This window comes from Phaenicophaeus curvirostris, chromosome 1, assembly GCF_032191515.1.
Source record: "Phaenicophaeus curvirostris isolate KB17595 chromosome 1, BPBGC_Pcur_1.0, whole genome shotgun sequence".
In the NCBI taxonomy this organism is placed as follows: Eukaryota; Metazoa; Chordata; class Aves; order Cuculiformes; family Cuculidae; genus Phaenicophaeus; species Phaenicophaeus curvirostris.
Genome location: NC_091392.1, coordinates 87,185,130 through 87,207,037, shown reverse-complemented (window position 1 = coordinate 87,207,037; position 21,908 = coordinate 87,185,130). Strand labels below are relative to the sequence as shown.

Below are 21,908 nucleotides of genomic sequence, written 5' to 3'. Positions count from 1 at the left end.
TCACCAGCCATTATTATCTTCGTTCTCTGTCCAAGCCCTGAAAAACACCATCTATTTTGCTTCCAAACAAGGGGTTCTGATCAAAAGCCTAAATTTCAGTAGGTCAGGGGCTAAGTTCAGGTAGTGGGAGTCCTTTCCATGTTTTTGAGGTCAAAAACAAAGGAATCCCCAGCCCCTTAGGGGATCCAGGTCTAGTCTTCAGCAGGACCAAATACCCGCTGCACCTGCTTTGAAACTAAACCTCAGCCTCCCAAGAAAACAGCTCACCACTTCAAAGAAGAGCTGACTGTTCTTGACATGCCTAAATACAAGTGTAGGTGTCCAAGGCATCTGAGTGTGGTATATTTGGCCTAATTGAACTGGCAGGAATCCCAAGGTATGCCTTTGCAAAAGGTTGGGTTAGACAACCTCCACAAAATACACGTCACATCCAGCCAAGAGATCATTTTGTCCTCTAATTACACTCCTATGAATAATAATTAAAAAAAATAAAGTAAAAGCAAGGAAGCGCACTAGCGCCCAAAGAGCTTCTTTTGACCTCTGCCAGGGAAAGCAGCATCCTTACCTCACTCAGTGGCTCCCCTTCCTCAGACGCTGCAATGCTGGGGAGAGACTAGAAGTGCAGGTAAAATGGCATATGAGCTCCCCCACCATTTTTCACAGTTTTTGCTGCTGGGGGATCCCAGGTGTGATTCCTCCACTTGGATAGCAAACATGCTGCCCGCCTTGTGCAGCTCCTGTGGAAATTCAGTGCCTATCCTTTTCACGTCCACCAGCCTCTCCACATTTTCAGTCATCAGCTGAAGTCATTTACTTTACACTAGAGCCATCTGCCTCCTTTTCCTTCCCATATTTCTTCCTGAAGGAGGAAGCAAACTCTGCCCATAATCACAGCAACGATAATGAAAAATTTGTACTGTAGAAGTCTCACAACACGTTTCGCTGGATGGTCCCAGCACCAAAACTCTTATCCCATTACATGGGATAGCAGCAAACCTCAAAAAGGCAGTGAATCACCACCACAGTAATGGGTTCTCAGCATAGAAGTGACAGGAGAAACTTCAGGAATATAACATACCTGCAGGGAAAGGACAAAAGTGGCAATCTACTTTGCAGAGATGCAAACTTTCTGGATTTCTTTTTAATTCATTGTTGTTTATTGTTACTAATATAAAAAATAGTAATAGTTATTACCTTCTTACTATGTTAATTCATCTCCTTTTTAACCTCTCTTGTACAATTACTAGCCTTCATCAAGGTAGTTTATAAACAAACCGTCAAATCACTCAAGTACCAACTCAGCTCAGGTATTCAGCCCAGAAGCTGCCAGAAAAGCAACAGCACTGGATGTCATAATCATTGGCACTGCTAAAATATATCTGACTATGTACTAAAACAAACAAACAAAGATCACATCCTTTTGTTTGCTCTTGCTTCTTTTAATCTCTACGATAGACAGAAACTGAGCATATATTAAATCCTCTCTTTTACTTGCTTTACACTAAATGTGTTACTGCAGCTTTTATTTATACCTTCAAGTCCTAGTCAGAAGATAGAATCGCTCAGTCCCCATGGAGGTTTTCAGGGTGCTCAGTGGTATAGTATCCCACGCCTTCCACAAGGAGGTTTTTCTATTTCTTCAGTTATGCTGGTACGGGATTGCTGGTCTGCTTGCCCCTCTCTTCCAAGCTTCATCAAGCCACAGGGACCCTGGCAAAGTACAGCCTCACTCGTAGTCTCAATCTCTTTATGTGACCATAGTCTCCTACAGGAGAGGCTGAGAGAGCTCAACAGCCTGAAACAGAGAAGGCCTGAGGGGCACCCCATCAAAGTTACTCACCTCCAGGGATCCCCTGTCACCATCCAGTCCCATCTGGCTCTGCTTCCTCTCTTCTCCCCTCCATCCCTCCATACAGTTCCACTTTTACCATGCTACTTTGGCCCCAGGGACATCCCTGCATTGGTCACCTCCCTGACAAGCTCCCTCTCTCTCTCTCCTTGAATATGAACAGGGTGGCTTGTTTCTCCATTGATCCCAAGTATGACAAAAGAAGTCCCAAGAGCAGGCCAGGGGGACGCAGCCCCTCACCCTGCTCCTACTGCCAGAGGCCACCCCCAGCTCAACTCAAGGCATCTGGAGGGGAGGTCTGGGTTTGTGCAGGTACCAGCTCAGCATGATGTGCTTCCTGGGGGAGAGCACAAGACAGCCTTATCACACACAGCAGCTGCAAGGGGCTGAAAAATCAGGGGCTTTTTCCTCACTAAATTCTACAGTGCCACTGTGGAGCACATAGATGATTGGATATGATTTTTCAAAGGCTCTTTACCTGACCAAATGCAGGTAGTTTTTCCTCAAAGGTGGCAGAAAGCACACCTGTGGCACATAGACCACCTTTCTGCTGCATTTCGAGGTCTGTCTGCACAACACTGGAAAGGCAGCATCCAAAATAAATAATTTTCCTTTTCAAACACATAGAAATCCATTTTACCCCCTAATCTCACTCTCAAAAAAATAAGACGGAAGTGGCAAAAATTTTCCATACAACATCAGTCTGAGCTAGAATCTGGGAACAGGAAAGATTCGGCCCATCTTTTTAAAACCTGGCAAGACAGTTAAATGTCTCAAAGCAAAGACAGGATATCAGTAATGACCATCACAGCAACTCACAGGCTAACAACTGTAATCGGGGGGATTGTTAACCCCATTTGCCAAGAGTAAAACTGAGGCAAGAATAGATGACAAGCATAACTGCAAATACCAGGTGCCCTTAAAAACAAGCAGCACAACCAGCCTCCTTGATTGCAGTATTACTTTTTTTAAAAAAAAATCCTAAAAATACTGTTATTGTCTCTACAGGGGATCTGGCCAAGAGGCAGATTAAGGATGCGATTGGTGCAGAAATATGGTTGCGGCTCCAGTCAGGGTTACCACAGGTCCGGCTGGCCGACTGGCCCTGGCTCTGCCCAGCATGAATGAGGCGAAGCTGCCACAAGAGACAGATCAAGCACGCAGTGGCTCGAAGCCTGAGCAAGGCAGCCCTGCCAAGCAGGCAGCGTGTGGAGCCAGCACGTGTGTGCCTGCACCCCTGAGCTGCTGATGATCAGGAGTACTCAAGTGCACAGCACAGAGACGCTTGAGTGACCCTGCACTGTGCCAGCCAGGTTTGATACAGCCATTCGTGAATCAGAGTGAATAAACTGTGCCAAAGCTCCTCTCCTGCAAAGCCAATTAGGTAACTCTCCGCTGTGATCCCTTATACACAGTATCTGGAAGAGCTTATCCTGAGTCCTTAGCTAACACATGGATGCCAGCTCATGTCTAGTGCTACATCAAGGCTGCAAAGCCTTCTCCTGACCCAGGCTCTAGGGAACACAGTGCAAACATGAGCATGTCCACAGTAAGGTTTATTATCAGTGGAACGACTCCCACCATAGCAAACACTTTGCTTCCTGTGGAAGTTTCCAGATGCATTTGCTTTCACTGTGCTGCCCATTATCTACAGCATATGGGTTCTTCATGGTCCAGGCAACCCTGCTCTGCATGACCTCAGAGTAACAAGAGAACACACTCTACCCTGAAAAGACGAGAGGTAACAATTCCTTGCATAGTAGCCCTTGGGAAATCATCAGCTTCATCCTTTTGCCCCAAGGCAAGATTTCCTACAACTCTGCCACCCTGCCAGCTGCTGGTTGATCCTATTCTTAAAGGCCTTCTTCCACAGTAGAAACTCCACACCTTCTCCAGCCAGCCTCCTCCAACAGTTGCTGACCCCTCCTGCATGTAGGAGACCTCCAAAGAGGATACAAATGCTATAGAAGCCAACAATATGTATGGCACACTAGCATCTGGGACTAAGGTTTCAACTATTTGGGTTTCTGTAGGAGAGCATGAGCACACAAGCAAAATGAGCCCTGGGAGCTTTAATAGGCCACGCACAATCCTTACATGGACAGCAGCCCATAAGATAAAGAATCTCTTCTCTGAGTCTCTGAAGTCTTATTCATGGCGTGCTTGTATATGTGCACTGATGCTAACATAGATACATCCACAGAGCACAACACACCCTTGTACCTAATGACAATGGAAAAAGATTGCAGTTGTGTTTGGCTGAGCCCCAAGTCAGGGCAGTTTTGCTACAAACCTTTATCCTCATTATATGTCTTAGGTCATGGTTATGTCAGCAATAGTAATAAATCACCAACATAATGGTTTTCCCTGCTAGTATCCTCAGAAACATGCACATCATTCCCTTCCTAGAGGTGAGGAGAGCAAGGCCCATGTGTGTGTCCATCACTGTGCAAGTAACCAACAGGGCAAGGACAAGACATGTGGCCTCACACTCGCTCCACACTTCTCTAATGTGTTCTCCTCCTACTCCCATGGCTGGTCAGGGAACAAAAGTGTGAGAACAGGTATGAAATTCAGTCTCAGAACAAGAAAAAGCAAAAGAAAAGTAACCTGGAAGATGACTGTAAATGACAACATTGGTGAGATGCCGTGTTTTCCCACTGGAAAAAAAAAGAACAAAACACCAAAACCCAACCCAGCAGAGTTTCCTTACCCAACTCCTCAGTAAAACAAAAGAAACCCCAGAAAAACCAAACAAAAAGCCACCTTGCTGCTGCTTGACTGGTGTGAAACACTGCAAGACAAAAAGGACAAGGGTCTTCAGGCATGGCCAGCCAGCCCACTGCCAGCAGCCACCACCTCGATCTCTCTGTACCTGCATAAAAACAGCAGAGTGGGGACAGGATAAAAGGAGACCCTACACCTTGCTGCCCCACATCTACCTGTGTGCTTCTGCAACGATAACCAAAATAGCTGTAAAACTCCTCTAGTGATTGAAGTGCAGCTGCCCCATCTACTTACCAAACCATCAGCAGGAGGTGGCGAGGACATGCAGTTCTTACCCATTTTCTTTGGTATTTATTTACTCTGCTTATCTGCATAAAGATGGACAGGATCTGAAATAGAAATCTGCTCACACACATATCCCTCCTACCCCACAGAGAGGACAGCTTCAGTTCCTATCAGTCCCCACACTTCCAATGGAAAATGTATATATGGGCAGGGTGGGGGAAAAGTCATGAGCAGAAGCTGTGATCTGACTCTGTCAGCAGATGACTTCTATTTGCACTCGTTAGCACTGCCCTAGCGTGAGCTAACACCACCCCCTCGGGTAATTTAGATTTATAAAAAAAAAAAATAGAGAAGAAGAGAGGAAAAAAAAAAAAGCCTGTATTTCTATATTTAGGAGGTTAGGATAATCGGGGTGGAAGAGCCCATCTGTTTGACGTTCACTCCAGCTGCTGTGGATGCGGAAATTTGTCTATTTTGTTTCCTTTTGCCTGTTTCGACTTGTCCTGGCTGACTGCAACAGACACACAGAGACCCTGATGTACAACCACAGACATTTAGTTCTGAAACCATCCACCATCCCGTAGGATCTTTCCCAAGGGAGTGTAAAGGAGTTAATAATAAAAAAAATTATTGTTTTATTGCTACTATTAACAAACCTACGTTTATATCACTGAAGAGGGAGTAACACAGAAAGGCAGAAGACAACCTAAGACACACCTTAGACCTCCATAAAAATCAGTTTTAGGAAGGGATGCTCTCCTCTGCCATGTCCTCCTTTAAGGAAATGAGTTTCTGTGGGATGCCAAGTCATCATCAGTAGGGCTAGCCACTGGATGGAGACATAGCCGCATTTCCTTTAATCCTAATCTGTTCTACCATTTTAATGCCAAAGATCTATGAAAGTGAGCCCAAGCTAAATACAGAAGTGGCCTTTGATCTCCCACCTTCCTGAGCTGACCAGACTTTGGTCCCAAAACAACAAGGATGCTATTGCCTCAAGCACCCTCTTTATGTTCCTGTCATAGATACAAGTGCCCACAGCCCTTGCAGGATACAGCATCATTGTCCCTGTAAATTTAATGCAGTGCTAGTTATTTTGCTGCTAAAGGCATCTATGTAGTGTCTAAGGACACATGGCACATCATTGGAACCATTTGCTGTTTATCTTGTTTGGTATAGGTGATCGCTTTTAGATTTCACAATGTTCATCACTAGGGTCATTAAAGGTGCCAGGGATGAGCAGTAAGCTTGGATGAATTTTATGCAATTAATGTGCTGGAAGCTCTACAAAGATGAGAGAAGACTAACAGTGCAAAATTCAGAATTCTTCCATCAGCGTTTCCTTGCAGGATCCTCTCTAGCCTTGAAACTGGGATCACACAACAGGGCACGTGGGCAAGGAGCACAGATTGATAAATAAGAATATAGACGAGGAAATGCAACAGTCCAGGGGCTCCCCGGCCCTCCATGAAACACACTGCTAGTCCAGCTCCAGTGCTCCTTTCTTCTACCGTACGAATGTTTCCTCACCTTTCCAACCATACAGAGCTGAAATCGGCCTATTGATTTTCATGTCTGCAAGGTCAGGACCTGGGCCATCACCTAAGGGACAGCAAATGTGATCTTTGGTCCAAGCATTTCCCTTTGGAAAAAGCCCTCCTCTCATATACGTTGTGTAAGTCATTTGCATGTGAGGAGCTGATGGGCACCAATGACCACATTTTGTAGCCTTGTCCTTGTGATGTGTCCAGTCTGGGTTTTGCTATAAAGCATGGCTTGGATGCGCTTCTGATCACTGTGGCATAAGAAACAACATCTTACTCCTTCGAGCCTCTGCTCCAAAGAAGTCATTTTAGCTCTTGCAGGTCAGCAGGAACAGTCAGTTTTCCTCACCCAAAAGTCACTGCCTACTTCTGCAGCTGCCACCCGCATCATCTATCATCCAGAGATAGCTTTTTCTCTTCCCAGCTTCCTAGACCACAGTTGCCCAAGCCATCTGTGATCTTCTGCAAGCTACTCCACTCAATACATCCATGGTCATCACGGTCCACGTGCAGTTGTCTCCTTGGGATCCAAGGTCCCTGTGTCCATCCTTCCTCTGACACAGGAAATAAAGGCCTCAGACAGTACTTTTCTTTCCTTAAGATTCATGAAATTAGGTGGGTAAGTACAGCTGAGATACTTACTGCTGGTGTAAGACTAGGACACACTCAACCCTCTAGTAGACATGAGACTCCACACGTGAACTGTGAGTCTGAAGGCACAAATAGAAAGGAGATGTGGTCTCACTGGTTCACAAACCCACAAAACAATTTAACTGCATTTCATAGAATCACATTTCAGGCAGGCCAAAATACCTCTGGCATTACAGAGCTAAAGGGTACATCACAAAAAGTCAGAAGCTGCTTTCCATAATGTGTAGCCTCCAAAACACACACAGAAAAATGTGGACCTTTCCCAATTTACATTGTTACAATAGCCCTTTAAGATGCTAAAGTAACTCAAAGCTGTTCCTTGCAGACTCAAAGAAAGGTCTTGTTTCTGTTAGCATCACTTTAGCCAGGCATTATTTAATATTTCCAAATTAAATCTTTGAGAGAAATAAACCAGTAAAAGCTCATGGCAAACATCCTAAAATCTGAGAAGACTTGAAAGATAAAGACATAAATAAAACAATAAGTAAAACTAATGGTTGGGGGGTTTTCTTCAATTCTTCATGCTCTTTACCCTGATATTTAAGAGAAAAAAAGCACAGAATGACACATGGGAAACTTCAGATGAAGTGCCTTGTAGTTAATGAAATCAGAAATACTGCAAGCTAGTGCAATATTTATATCATAGCCTTCCCCCACCATCTGAAAGACAGTACCCCATAACCGCAAATCAGGAAAAAAAATTCTTTCATATGTTTACATTTATGAAAGATAAATTTGCTTTGTTCTATATTTTTGGGTCCTAATTCAGCAAACCACTAAAACATATGCTGAAGTTCATCATTTGCCTCTCTAGCACTTATGCATCTATTCAAGAATATGCCTGAAGTCAAGCATATGCACAGCACTCTGCTGACTGTGGACCTTGTATCTTTCTGATAATTTCTGCAACTATTCTAATTTAGTGACATGAATGTACAAGATGTAACACATTTTAAGCAGTTTTAGCACATGCTGGTAAAACTGAAATTTGAAATTTCTTATCCACGTAATAGTCTGGATAATTATTAAAAAGTAATAACTAATTCTTGATATCATTCTGAAACAGCCTAAGTCTAACAATTACTTTAAGCTGTCAGGTTAGCGAAGTACTATGGTGTGAACTTTTGCTCTGTATCAGTGCCAAACAACCAAAGCTGGTGCTGAAATACTGTTCCCACTCAAATGAAATAGGAAAAAAACCCCTGCTAATAAGCATGCAGTATGTCAAATATTATTTGTAGAAGCTATTCAGTAAGTAATTTCAAATAAGTAAAATGCAAAGAAACCACAGGATGTTCACAAACAATTTGCAAATAGAAATGGAAGAGGAATTCATTAAATAAATTATTTCCTATAAATTATTCACCTGCCTCTAATCTTACTACCACTTAGCCTATAAAATTCATGCCATAAAAGATACAGGGTACATAACAAGGCATCATTAACTTATGCATTTCCCAGTGCTGCTTTATTTTTACTGTCCAGTTACATTATTGCATTAAGACAGCCTTTTGTGTTTAATGTACTTTGAGTGCAATACATTTTCATTTTAAAAGCTGAGCTAAGGAGACCTGGTTTGATTTTTAGACTGCGTTTTGGTTTTGCTCTCCAAGGCTGAATAACTCTTCACATTAAAGAGAAGAATCCAAGCTGGTCTACAAGCAAAACCAAAGCGAACAGAAATCTTACACAATTGGCTAATTTCATGAGATTCCCACAAGCTGGGTCCATTTCACAAGAAGTCAGTGAGGAGCAGTTATTTTTTTTTTATCCATCAAGCCACACAGTGAACATTTTCATAGAGGTAAGAGATGCAAGAGATGTGTTGGTGAACCAAGGGGCAAGGAGGAGCTAAGAGTGGATTCACAGGCAGAGGATGGCAATGACTTTTCAGGACCCACTGGCTCTGCACTGGATCACACGTTCAGCAGCATCACCACCTGCGTCGCTTTTCCTCTCCCACAGCTACAAGACAAGCTGCTGGCTGTGACCTGGCTATATGGTCAGAGGAAGAAAAAAAGTATACAATCCTTTTCTGCAATGAAAACACAATCTCAGAAAGGATTCTCACTGATAACCAAAGATGAACTCAGCTTTTTCCTCTCTTTTCTGTCCTAAGTGACGGTCATGTTACGCTTTCTAAATCATATGTGTTTTCTTTTAATTAAAATAACAGCGATTGTCACAGAATTTCTGTTTGTGGAAAACTGATGCAAACTGTGTCTTTTTGTCAAAATAATCCCCCACTTGTCTCCAGAGCAAATGTTATCTCTGTTGTTGGCCATGGATTGCAATTAAACACTGCACCTCATCACCCACACAAATTTTTACTCCTTGGAAATGCAAGAAAAGTTGGGTTTGCAGAGCTTCGTCATCCTGGAGTGACTCACAGCAGGCTTAGTCCTTGGACCAGTGAACACTAGGTGCGTTTATCAAGCCCTAGCATAGCACAGAGGCTCTACACATGGTGTTATTCCACACTAGTAATTCCACAGTACTTATGAGTTCCTTAAAAGACTCTCAGCAAAAGGGCCAGAGCAGGCAAGGGCATAGGGTGCACTCACATCAGAGGCCTCTTGAAGATTACAGTCCCAGCTCCTGACCTACAGACCTTAAAAGCTAAATAAGCTTTACCATGGTAGCTGGTACATCAAACACAAAGAATAGCTATGGTACTGCTGATAGGACTGCTTCTTCTCCTTGCTTATTTTCAGTCAAATTCATGTCAACTAGGCTGTTTGAAAGGAACCCCGGGGAATCGATTGTTTAATTCCCATGGGAACATTACAAAATCCCAGATGTAACAGACAACACTATTTTTTTTCCATTTCCACAGTGAAACCATAGCATGAGTAGGGGGTGGATAAGGAGGAAGGGCAGCATTTGGCCAGATGGAGACTAGGATTCCCCTGAGTAGTGAAGGCAATTCTTCAAGATCCAGGAACACCAGATCCATTTTTTTCTATAGCAGTGCCCTGGCTTGCAAATCTTCACCATCCATGGCAAAAGTCACATAGAAATACAAATTGAAAGCAGGTCAGTTGTGCAGCAGACCCTAGCAAGACCCTCAAGTCAAGCCTAAGTGCTAACCTATCCCTGGCTGATCTCACAGCAGAACTCAGTTGGGCAAAGCTTCTCCCAAAATATCCTCAAACCACAGATTAAGATTGCCACCAGCATCACATGCTGCACCCAGTATGCGAACAGGCAGCAAGCCCAGATGCAAGGAGGACAAACATCACACAAACACAATATCCTCCCCAGTACCTCCAGTGTCACCTCTCCAAGGGGTCCCATGCAAGACTTTGATTGTGGAGGTGGCCAAGACGAGAATGAGTGAAGAACTGCATTTAATTTAGTCACTGCAGATTTTCTTTTAAGACTCAAAAATCAATAACCATCCAGGAGCCACTGCCACAAAAACTCAGGAGACGAAGTATTCATTAGGCCACTGACTAAGTCAATGGGCAGGCAGCACACTCCTGTGAAGAAAGCATGGGCTGGCAGCCAGGAGATGCATGCTCCAACCCTAGGTTGGCCATAGGAATCCTGCATGACTGTGGGCAAGGCACTTCACATCTCTGGGCCTCAGTTTTCCCATCAGCTGCATGATGATCTAGATAACGCGGCTGTTACCCAAGTCAGTGGAGAGAAAAATTATAGAAGGATTAGCATTAAAAACATGGGTGGATGGAACACAGCATAGATATGAAAAGTTCTGAAAAACATCTAGGCCTCCTTTGTGCTCCTCATCTCTTTCTACAAAGTGGTTACTCAAAGCAAAAATAATACTCCCTTCCTACAAAGGCAGCACACACCAGACATATTTAGATCACTGTGCAAACAATCACTGACTTTTTTTCTGAGGCAGGAGAATGGTACCCTCTGCTACAGAAGAGGAAAGAAGATAAAGATGTCCAAAGTCACCCTGGAGCAAGGAAAAGGATCCAGATCTGAGACAGATTCAGCTGTGGTATAAACACTAATGCTAGTCACACTCAAGAAGGTCAGGAGTAAATGGCAAAGCTCTCACGAGCCTGATCTAGGGGGTCCATCAGGTGCTAAATGTATATAGGAGAAGAGCTCATCTTCCTGCATGTCTAACAACTGATTTCAAACCTCTAAGCAAACAGTAGGACACTGCAGCAGAAGCCGCCCTCAGGAAGGACAGGACAAAGTACCTTTTCTGTCATGTTATTTTGCAGCATATTTGGCTTGCTAAGCTATCGCCCTTGCCCAGCTGAGGGTGCCACACGCTCCCTTTCCCCACCCAGGAGACATCAGTGTGTCAGAAGGGACACTCACTTGTCCCTGGCCCCCAACATGTGTTTTCTACCCCTTCTGCTTGCTTGGAGCATAGAAATGGCAGCACAGAGACCCAGAGGCAGCAGGTGGGAATGGAGATCGCAACTCCTAATCCTCAGTGCTCACAGCCAAAAAAAAAAAAAAAAAAAGGGGAAAGCAAAGAAAAGCCCCACCCCTACCCCCAGCACCTGTTTTCTTCCTTACATGCATAGCATCCCTGATGCTGATTTGCAGCCCCAGAAAAAGGAAAGAAAGAGGCCCCAAAAAGCAGCTGGGAAACCCACCGTCCATTGGCTTCTCTCCACGAGAGGCGAGCGGGCTCCTTCTGCTGCAGTGACTTGGCAAGCACACCTCGCTCTGACTCAGCACCTCGCCGGCACCTCCTGTCAATTATTCCCACAAACTGCTGACGCCAGAAGGGACTATTTGCAACTAGGATGCAACACAAGCTGGTGGTAGTGGGACGCTTCAGTTCCCCTTCCCCCCCACTTCACCTGCAGCGGTTCCCTCCACTTCAGCTCCCTTGCTTGGGGCTCCCAGGGAGGGCAAAGAGGCAGAAGAAACGGGGACATTGTACAAGAGGGCTGGAGGATGGAGATAAGAGTGGGTGTAGGAAGCCTGCCTGCATTGTACCTGTTCTGTGGATAAACAGAGATCTGCTGTCAATGTGGCAGACAAAATACAGGCTTAAAAAAAAATAAAATATTATGTATCTATATATTTATATATAGATACATATATATACACACATATATATATAAAACTCATCCAATGGGAATAAGGATGAGAGCAGCAGCAAGAACAGATGAGACTATGCAAAAAAAAAATTACTAAAGAACTAACTAACACAGAGCATTCCCCAAAGAACAAGCAAAACAGCCTTGCTGCAACTCCATGCAGCTGAAAAACAGAGTGTAAGCTTCTGTCAGGCATTTTCAGTAAAGAAAAGGAAGGCACTGATTGCGGATGAGTCCCATAATAGGGGCCCAGGGCACACCAGCTGTTTCAGGGGCAGAAGGAAGGGCTGCCCTTGACAAGCCAAGGACACGACAATTCTGCAGACAGATTGAGGGTATTCTGTCCCTCTGCCAAGTAGCCAAGGTCCTCTCAACCTCTCTCAGCCACTAGCTCCTAATATATAGCCAGAAAGCCACACAGACTTGCAGCCTAGCAGCTCCACAACCAGAGGAGATGTTCAGACACCAGACCCTGTCAGACAGCAAAGTTCAAACGCACACTCAGCTGTGGAAGCAGCCCAGTAGCCACGCAAGCCCAGCAGCGCCCTGCAGAAGCCCTCTTGTACCTTCTTTCCCAGGTCTTCACCAAAACAATAGGGTCTGCCAGCCACCTCTCTCTCCTTTCTCAGGGCCAACAGTGGCCTTCAGCTCCCCCCCCACAACCCTTCATTGGCACAGGCAGCACGTCACAGCAGAGTGAGTGATGCACAGGAGAGACCCAGAGCATTCCTTGCAGGAGCACCCAGGGACCTACTAACCAAGAAGCAGGACTGTATTTTCTGAGCTATTACTTCAAAAACAAACATTTCATAGAGCGTGGCTGATGCTCTTAGACTGCATTGGAATACAAGTTGGTGGAGGCAGGTGAAAAACTGGAGCAAAAGGCTCCAAGGAGCATTTAGGTCTTGATGCTGAAGCCTGCAGCAAATTGTTCCTTACAATATGATACAACAACCACTTTATACAGCGCAGGAAAGGGATAGAACAGCTGTGATAATCAGTGGTTAAAAAGTCCCACATGTCTCATTCATAGTCCATGGTTCCACACCTACAGAACTCAAAATGGAGCAATGGTCCTGCCTAGAAATCCAGCGTGGGCAAAAGGGCAGAGATCAGACTGCAAGATGAGTAATGCACAGATCCCACCTAAATCACCAAGACTGAAGAGGGAGAAAAGTTTACTAGAAACCAAATCTCACTACAGCAACTTGGATTTATCAATGATCTCCTTGATCAGGAAGGGAACATCTACTGCACAGCACAGAGGGAAAGCAAAGGAATAAAAATAAAGAAGTCAAATAAAAGAGAAAAAAATGTGGCTTCAGCAACATGTGCAGGAATTAGCTAAGTGTTGCAGCAGGTCACAGTTTTGCAGTGTCTTAAGGAGCATAGGTAGGCCTTAGAACAACCACTCCCAGGGCACTGGGAAGCTAAAACACTAGAACTAGTGCAAAGAGCAGCCTGAGTCACAAAGTAACAGTGGCTCATAATCAAATTTAACATCCCTGTATGAGAAACAGCACCAGAACTTTACATCAAATCTCTTACACATTAGAAAAGATGATTTCAAGCAAAATGGTCAAAACACCCTCACTCAAAAAGCAGGGGAATTAAAGTTGTTACATGCTGTATGGTGGTTCATTAAAGTAATCTCAGCACTGTCACTGCAAAGGTACTCGGTGCTCCCCAAAAAAACCCGCTGAGAAGGAAGAAAGCACATTCTATGGTAAAATAATAGGAACAAGAAGTCATTTAGTCTAAGCAGTTGCTTCATAAGATGGTAGTTAGGAGGGCTGAGAACAAAACTGAAGGCCAAATTGCAAAAGTAAAAAAATCATTTAAGTATATTCAAAGGACAAGTCCAAAACTGCTGAACAGTAGGAGAATGACATTTCTCAAGTGGCTGTGCTGCTAGCAGAGACACGCAAGCTCTTGCTAAGTCGGATGTTTCTTGAAGCTAGCAGTGCTTTCCTTATAAGTGGGAACAGGCGAACCTGGAAGCTGCAGCAAGGATCATTTAAACCGCTCAACTTCCCTAAGCACCTAAAAGTACACAACAGGAGACAAACTACTTGACCTGTGCCCCTTCAGTCCACTCAAATTTTGCAAGGAAAAGGACAGAACTAAGTGATTAATTTTCAATCACTTCAAAGCATGCCTGCTAAATCATTACGGGCAGAACACCCGTTCAGTGCCAGCCCCATTCCCTGTTTGTCTGGGGTAGGAGACTGCTCCTTGCCTCTTCCCCAGGGGTGTTCACACCACCTGGGTTCACACTGAGTCCAGAGCTGCTGCCCCACTGCTCAGTGCCCAGGCCAGAGGTGTGGGAGCCCCTCTACCCGTGCCCTTGCTCTAGTCCAAATTACAAGGGATTACCCCTAGGTTTCATACCAGCTCTAGGGTGGTTTAATCTATTCCTTAATATCTAGAGGAGAGATAGGGAGCTGGCAAAGTGATTTGGACTGGCTGAGGTGAAAGAAGATTGAGAGGGACTTGCAAGGGATCTGACAAAGCCCAGCAAGTGGGCAGCATAATGCAAGATGAAATTCAACATTACCAAATGGACAGTAATAAGAACTTGAGAGAATAATCTGAACTACTCGTACACCACAGGGCTCTAATTCAAATGTAATCACTTGAGGAAAATATCTTGGTATCACTGTGAACGGCTCAGTGAAAACATCTGTTCAGCATACAATGGTGGTCAAAAAAGCAAGTAAGCTGTTAGGATGTCTAAAGGCGGAGGCTGAAAAAGATGCTGGAAATATTAAAATGCCATTGTGAATATTGACATTGCACACCCCCAGCTGGAATTGCTGTAGTTACTTCTGGATGGCACACCTGAGAATACAGAAGGTACATAAAGGTTTCACCATTCACCAGTCAATAACAGTTATTGATCCACAGGTAAAACTGGGACAATTTAATTTTGAGAAGAGCCAGATAGAAAGAAATTTTGAATTGGGTATGAAAAAATAAACTAGGGGTTTCTATGATTATGGTTTGTTCTTTTTTAAGAAAAAGATAAAAGTTTGTTTAAAACAATAGAAGAGCAGGAAATGTGACCAGGCATAAAGACACTGTTACGGTTTTCTTTTCCTACTGTTTTTACTTTTCTGCTTATTCCACACTCAGCCCATAAATAACCACCAGGAATGATTAACCCATGTTATCATAAAGTCAAGAGCTCAGCAGAAATCAGAGGCCTGTGCATTTATAAGGATACTGGGAACAGCCAGGGATACGTCAGATAGAACAAAAAAAAAGAGAAGGAATGGCTGGGGGGGGTGGGGCTGGAGAGTAAAAAACATAGCAGCACTACACCCTCATGCTTCCAGGCATTAGCCAACTTCTAATTAATGAGGATTAGGAAGTAATCTCCCCAGTGGGCACACAGAGAGGGCATACCAACCCACCTGCTTCTGGCAGACGCAGCTTACACGCCAGGCAGGGGAAGAGCTGAGCCTGGACAGCCCAACTACAGCCCATGCCATTCAGGAGGCTGAGGTCTGCGTGCCCAGCAGGACTGCACGCCAGCCTCCCCAATAACTGAAGAGACTGCAAGAGGGGCCTTGATTACCCCAGCTCAACCTCTCTCCTGGTAAGGGAAGAAGTTTTGCGTCTGCTGTTTCACAAGTGGAGGAAGGCTTACCTAAAGAAAGGAGAGGAAATGAACATTTCATTCAGTCAGCATTGATAGGAGGAATATATATATGACTTAGTTCATTTTATGAAAAGGAAGTGGAGAGTGGACAACCCCCAAAATTAAGAGAAAATTGGCTTGAGTAGGCTTTGAAGTTCAGACAAATATGTACAGCAACCGTCTTCTAGGGTAAACTGTAGCACTTGCACGGCACCAGATTCTTTTTTGCTAAATGTTTGGTGTAAATTGCTTACTGTGGGGGTTCCGGCACCCCTACTTGAAGCATTCAACATTGGCCATGCTGCTGCAGACCAGTAGTCTGACTTGATCTGCTTCGACAGGCTGCTGCAGAAATGTATCTCATGTTGTAAATAGGGTCATCCGTGGTCTCAAAATGACAATCCTGGCTTCAGCATTTTGAGTAAAATTGAAGCATAGATGTAGCCAAGTGGTGTTCAGACATCAGATTTCTCCTGCTGATGCTTGTGAAACACAATCTAGCTCATGTTCTCACAGCTAGGTTGACTTGAGAGGATGTGAGAAAAAAAAAAAAGCACAGGTTTTTTTTCCTAAGTATATGATCTGTTTGTTCCAATACCAAAATTACACTTGAAATAAACTTCATGCATATATGTAAATGCACAACTACTGCTGTGCTGTCAGGAAGAAAGCTGTGGCTCTGCACAGGCACGAGCAATCAGAGGCTGAGCTTGATCTGCTAGTCCTGATAAGACATCTTCAGCAACTGCTCCAGAAGGGTAACTAAAGACTAACCAGGGGTCTGCATTCCTTATATAGAAACTTGTCTTATTTCGTATCCCGTATTTTGCTTCTTTTGGTGTAAGCAGAGTTCTGCAGCATGGAGAACAGGGAAAAGACTTGTTCAATGTCATGTACATGTACATGGTGCTTGCATACATGTGGCAAGCTGGCAAAAATAATGGACAGACTGCACGGTTACCACCAATTGCTGCAAGTTGGGTTTTATCACTGTTGTTTTTAAATGACCTGTAGAAATAAAAATAGCAATCGCTAAGGCTTTTACTATAGATACTTCCACTGAATCAAACCTTATTAAAAGTGGGATGTTTTGCAAAATCATAACTGTGTTTCAGAAGAAAAAGAGGGGAAAATTGGCAGAAATGTAGAAACATCCAACTTAATCACCTTTGGGATTAAAAGTTTTGACTTTTCACAACATAATATCTTTCTGTTTAGGGCACATTTTTTGGTTTATAATATTACAGTCCCACAAAGAATCATAATATTTGTTGTCCTGAGATGGAATATCCTCTCAAAAATTTCCTTTCAAAACCATCAAAGCATTTAACTTCTATTTCCATTCAGAATGAAGCCAAATTCCTTAATTCTGATGAAACAGAGCAATTGTACTTAGCCCAGCTCATGCAATGAAAAAAATGGCAGAAGCTAGCATGGACACAGGTGACCTCCAAACCCAAAGAGATTAAAACATATGAGGATAAACACCCCCACAACAGTTCAGCATACATGATTAATAGTAGTGTGCTTTCTCTCTGACGTGCAAGACATGAAAGTTTTGTGAGAGAAAACGGTGTGGTATATGACTAGGAACCCTGTTATCATGACTTCTCTAAAGGAGAGATGGGGTAGATGTCCTACCTGACAGCAGGCAAATCATTTCACCTCTGTACGCTTCAGCTTTCCATGCTATAAATCAAAGTGACTGCCCTCACAAACTAAGTTTGGAGATTCTCAATTAGCTAATGTTAGCAAATGACTGTGCAAACACAAGGTAGTATTAACCAGGGAACTGTCTTTGTTACACTGCTGTCTATTAAACAACCAGGAGCTAAATTTCTCTCTGAACATTTACAAAAGGGAAGGCAGCATTAATGCTCCACAAGGAGAAAACTACAAAGAACAGATTTTCAGTGCATGCACTCTTCCTTGAAATAAACTGTGTTAAAAGCACTTTACTTAAAAAGCATAATGATAGTAGCATCCTGCTAAATATAGATGACTCACCACAATTTAGTAGTGAACATCCCTAAAGAGTGCCATTACAGTATTATTTGACCTGCTGAATAAATTTAAGGATTCTCCTGTGGTTACAGTTTGGACCAAGACACTCAGTACTACTGCCAGCATCCTCTGACCTTCGATGGGTCACAAAGCCTCTCTGAGCCTCACTTGCTCCATCTGGACTACTGGTATAAAAATAAACTTATCTTCCCAATGAAGGCAGGAGTTAAGTTTACTAATGAGTTGTTTATATCATACTTTGTATATCCATACATACTTTGTATATCCATACAAAGTACATACTGAGCCACTAAATAGAGGTGTTCTTGAGGCATTTTGAGATCCCTCAGAGAAGGAAATCTTAAAAAAGAAAATCAGTATTTAGGCAATACTGAATAAATGGAGGTAAAGAATCAGTTTGCAAAATAAGAGAAGGATGCCCACTTCAGAGACGCAAGAAGTATTTAATGCATCTGTGCCTACCGCTGGGGACCAAGGTCAGGTCACTAGCAAAATGATTTATCTGCATGTCACAAAACCACACAGCTTGACACAAACGACAATCTGTTCAAAAAAGTGCATAAGCACAGAAGAGCAAGGGACTGCCACAGTCCTCTCTTGGCAGGGCTGAAGATGTAGTGCAGGGCTGGGAAGGAAACATGGGCTAGAACAAGGGTGCTGCATTGCCAAAACTTAAAACATTCAGTTTCAGCCATGACAAGCTCAGATTTAGCAGGAGGTTGACTTCAGGTGAGGACTGGAAAGACCAATGTGGGTGAAAAGTTGCAGTCCACCTATCGCATTGAGTCAATACTGCTAGGTATGCACACGGACACATACCCCCTGATCTTGCTAGGTCCAGCTGCAACAGACTAACATACTGACATCTCACCTGTTACAATACAATGTCACAGGATGCAAACACAGTGCAGTTTTAAAAAAAAAAAAGTTGTTTATGCCATTTAACTGTACCCAGTGTGTGATTTCTAACACGTTTGACAACTTGCAGCATGCTATTTCTGGCTACATAGCAGAATTGATTTGCAGTCACAGGTCTGGTTTCAAAGCCTTAAACAGAATTCCCTACTATCGTTCCTCAAACTTCTCTAGGGAGCCTGAAAAAGATATTATTTCTGCAAAAGTTATTATGCTCATAACACTTTAGAGGGAAAACGTAGACCCTGCCCTAGGAGCACTAAACATGGGCATTATAGGCCCAAAGAAAGCAGTCATCTAGCTCTGGTTAGAAAGAGTCATTGCTGTTCTACAAATTGCAGAACAATGTAAGAAATGGGACCATAATACTTGATTGACATTTCACTACAAAGACTAACCGTATTTTATCAGAGGCATAAAGTATGCAAATGACAAAATGACATCCAGGGATGTTTTACCACATCATTTTTCATTTATTTGGCACTAAGTATTTCTTCTGTGTATACAATCTTCTGATCTTTTACCTTTTAAATCTTTCACCTTTCATTTACGTAGCACTTTGCATATGATCCCACCATTTTTATTTCTCTAAAGCCTCAAAAAGGAAAAAACTCACTCTTCCCAATCAAACTTGGCAACTCAGAACAGAAACACACTCACTGATCTTCTGCAAATACTGTTTAGAAAAAAACTACCAATTTTATGACAGCTTTCATGAGTGCATGCCTGTTTTCTATACATTATCAAGGTTTTCTTTTCAAATACAAGAACCACCAAAAATATGGCCACACTGTATAGCACAGCAGTAACTGTGTGCTAGAGCTATTTTCATTTACCACTGTCTTCTAAAGACTCTTCCTAAAACAAACAAACAAAAAAAAAGAGATTGAGACACAGGTGGTTCATTCAGGTAATCTTTAAGCCTTAAAGGATAGTGCAAGAAAAAGCATTACACTGTGACATTATGTGTTTCATGGAAAGGTATGTATCTGTGCCTCGCTGACTCCATTGTCATTGTCCCCACATGACCTCAACCAAGAAAAGAAAATTAAACAGCAAGTCAATCTTTTTGTCTAAAGAGATCATTAAATGACCCTTTACTTTTAAACTCAAGTCTGTGTAGTGTTATGTGTTTTTTGCACGGATATCACATAATAGAAATGCTTCATCACTTCTATGCCTCTAACTGCAGCAGACACAGTAACTTTCTAGACAGTTACACCTTTGCCATGTCTGCAGACAAGACATTGTGGCATTGAGAACCTGAAAGTCCTTGAGTGCACTTTCCAAACTAGGAAGAGTATAAACACTAAACAAATAGCATGAAGTGTGAAACAGCTGAGATAATTGCTTTCAATTAAATGCTAATAAACTGTTTTTTTCATAATTCACTCCTTTGAAGTCAGCAGGTAAAATTTCTGTTTAATGCATGCAACTCAGACTCCCAAATATTTTCTGCAGATAGGGCTTAAGGTGTTTGGGGGACTGTGATGAGTTCATCTTGTCCATCACAAGACTTTTTTCTCATGGGTCTCAGGCAGAGAGGAATGACCTGCTACACCTCACAGAGCAGTGTGAGCCAGGCATTTCTATCTATGCAGCACATCTAGACGATGAGAAAATTTCATGCAGACCATGCTGAGATGTATCTGGTGTTCTTGTGGGACAGCCTGTAATTTCTTACTGCCATCCCACTCTCTCAGGGATCACCTACAGCAGGTTTCCCAGTTTCCCCAGCTCAAAGCTAGCCAGCAGCAGTGCACAGCTGGCTCCACAAAGTTGTCTACTTCTCACCACCAAGCAAACCTACACAAAACTGCTTAGTGGGCCTCTGCATAAACAAGACTTAAAGAAAATTACCTTGCAGGTCTCAGTGAAACATAACTGAATGGGTCTGCTCTGAAGTTGGGCATTACTTGAAATAAGACATAGCCACCTGATCAACAGATGAAATGGAATGTTTTGCACTTTGTAGTTTCTTCTGTTATCCTTAACACAGCATCCCCTGGTGCTCTCCAGCAATGCACTGAGTGATGTGAGTAGCATCTATCACGTGCAATTTGTTCCCTCTCCACACAGAGGACCAGGACGCACACCTTTTTTTGGAAGAGCTTCTGTGGGTGGGAGGCGATGGAGTGCTTGGGGTCTCTCTACATCCCCAGGGGCAGGTACTGAGCTGAAGGAATTTGCCAAGTGCCTGGGAAGAGGCGGCCAGGGGAAGACCCCCAGGTGGACACACAGAGAGCTCCACCATCTCTGCAGAAAGTTCCCTGCTGCCTCAGGGCCTGGAGGATAGACCAAGAGTTTTTTAAGCTTACCAAGGGGGGTAGGCCCTGAGAGCTAAAGCATGACGTGAAGCACCAAAGGGGAAAAAAAAATAAAAAATTGATAGTATAATGAGTAGTAAGAAGGATGGTGCAGAGGAGGCAGCAAAAGGAGCCCAGCAGAGCAGCGCTCCTTCCCCACACGCCTGCCTGCCACCAGCACTCCCCCAGCTCCGCATCCCTGAGCATCACCGGCGGGACCACAACCAAAACTTCCCCACCGGCTCGGAGAACGGGGCATCGCCGCGGGGTGGGCGCAGGGGATGGGGCGGGCGGGGATCCCGCCCGCCCCATCCCCTGCGCCCACCCCGCGGCGATGCCCCGTCCCGTGGGTACCACGCCGCGCTCCGCAAGCGCATCACTCACCTGGCAGGGCCAGCAGGGCGGCCAGGGCTACCGGCACCCACCTCCCTCCGCCGCCGGGGCGCCGCCGCGTCATGCCGGGCCGGGCGAGGGGCACCGAGCCCTGCCCTTCTCCCCCCCGCTCCGCTGCTGGTGCTGCTGGCGGTGGTGGCGGCGGCGGCGACGGTGCCACCGCCGTCCCGGGACCGCCCGCTCGCGGCGAGGCTCCGCCGAGTCGCCCCGGGGAGGGCGGCGGGGGATGCGGCCACCGGCCCGAGAGCGCAGCCTGGCGGCCCCGGCACAACCCCGCAACCCGCCGGGATGCGGCTGGCACGGCCCCCTCGCCCCGTCCCGGCACCCCCAGACGCTTCCCTTCTCCTCCCTTCTCCCCGTTCTCCCGCCGCACGCACCGCCGCGACCCGCCAGGGATGCCGAGTGGTCCAGCCGCAAACCCCGCAGCTCCTCCGGATCGTCGCAGCGGCGCGGGGTGGGGGGGTGGGGTCTCCCCAGCACCTGTGAGACCGAAAAATGCCGGCAAATGAAACTCCGGGACTCGGTGTG

At 44.5% G+C, this 21,908-nt stretch overlaps 1 protein-coding gene across 3 annotated transcripts in view; it reads right to left on the bottom strand.

The window, feature by feature from the left end:
- The window catches only part of IGSF11 (immunoglobulin superfamily member 11), a 106,763-nt gene extending 85,299 nt beyond the window's left edge, over nucleotides 1-21,464 (bottom strand). For 2 of the 3 annotated variants that reach the window (XM_069867303.1, XM_069867296.1), the window contains exon 1: nucleotides 21,372-21,464. In XM_069867303.1, coding sequence (XP_069723404.1) covers nucleotides 21,372-21,444 — 73 coding nt within the window. In that variant the 5' untranslated portion in view covers nucleotides 21,445-21,464. Of the gene's footprint in view, nucleotides 1-11,645; nucleotides 11,668-21,371 lie in introns of those variants that run through there. The other variant, XM_069867297.1, reaches the window with a different exon arrangement.
- Nucleotides 21,465-21,908: the final 444 nt, after the last annotated feature.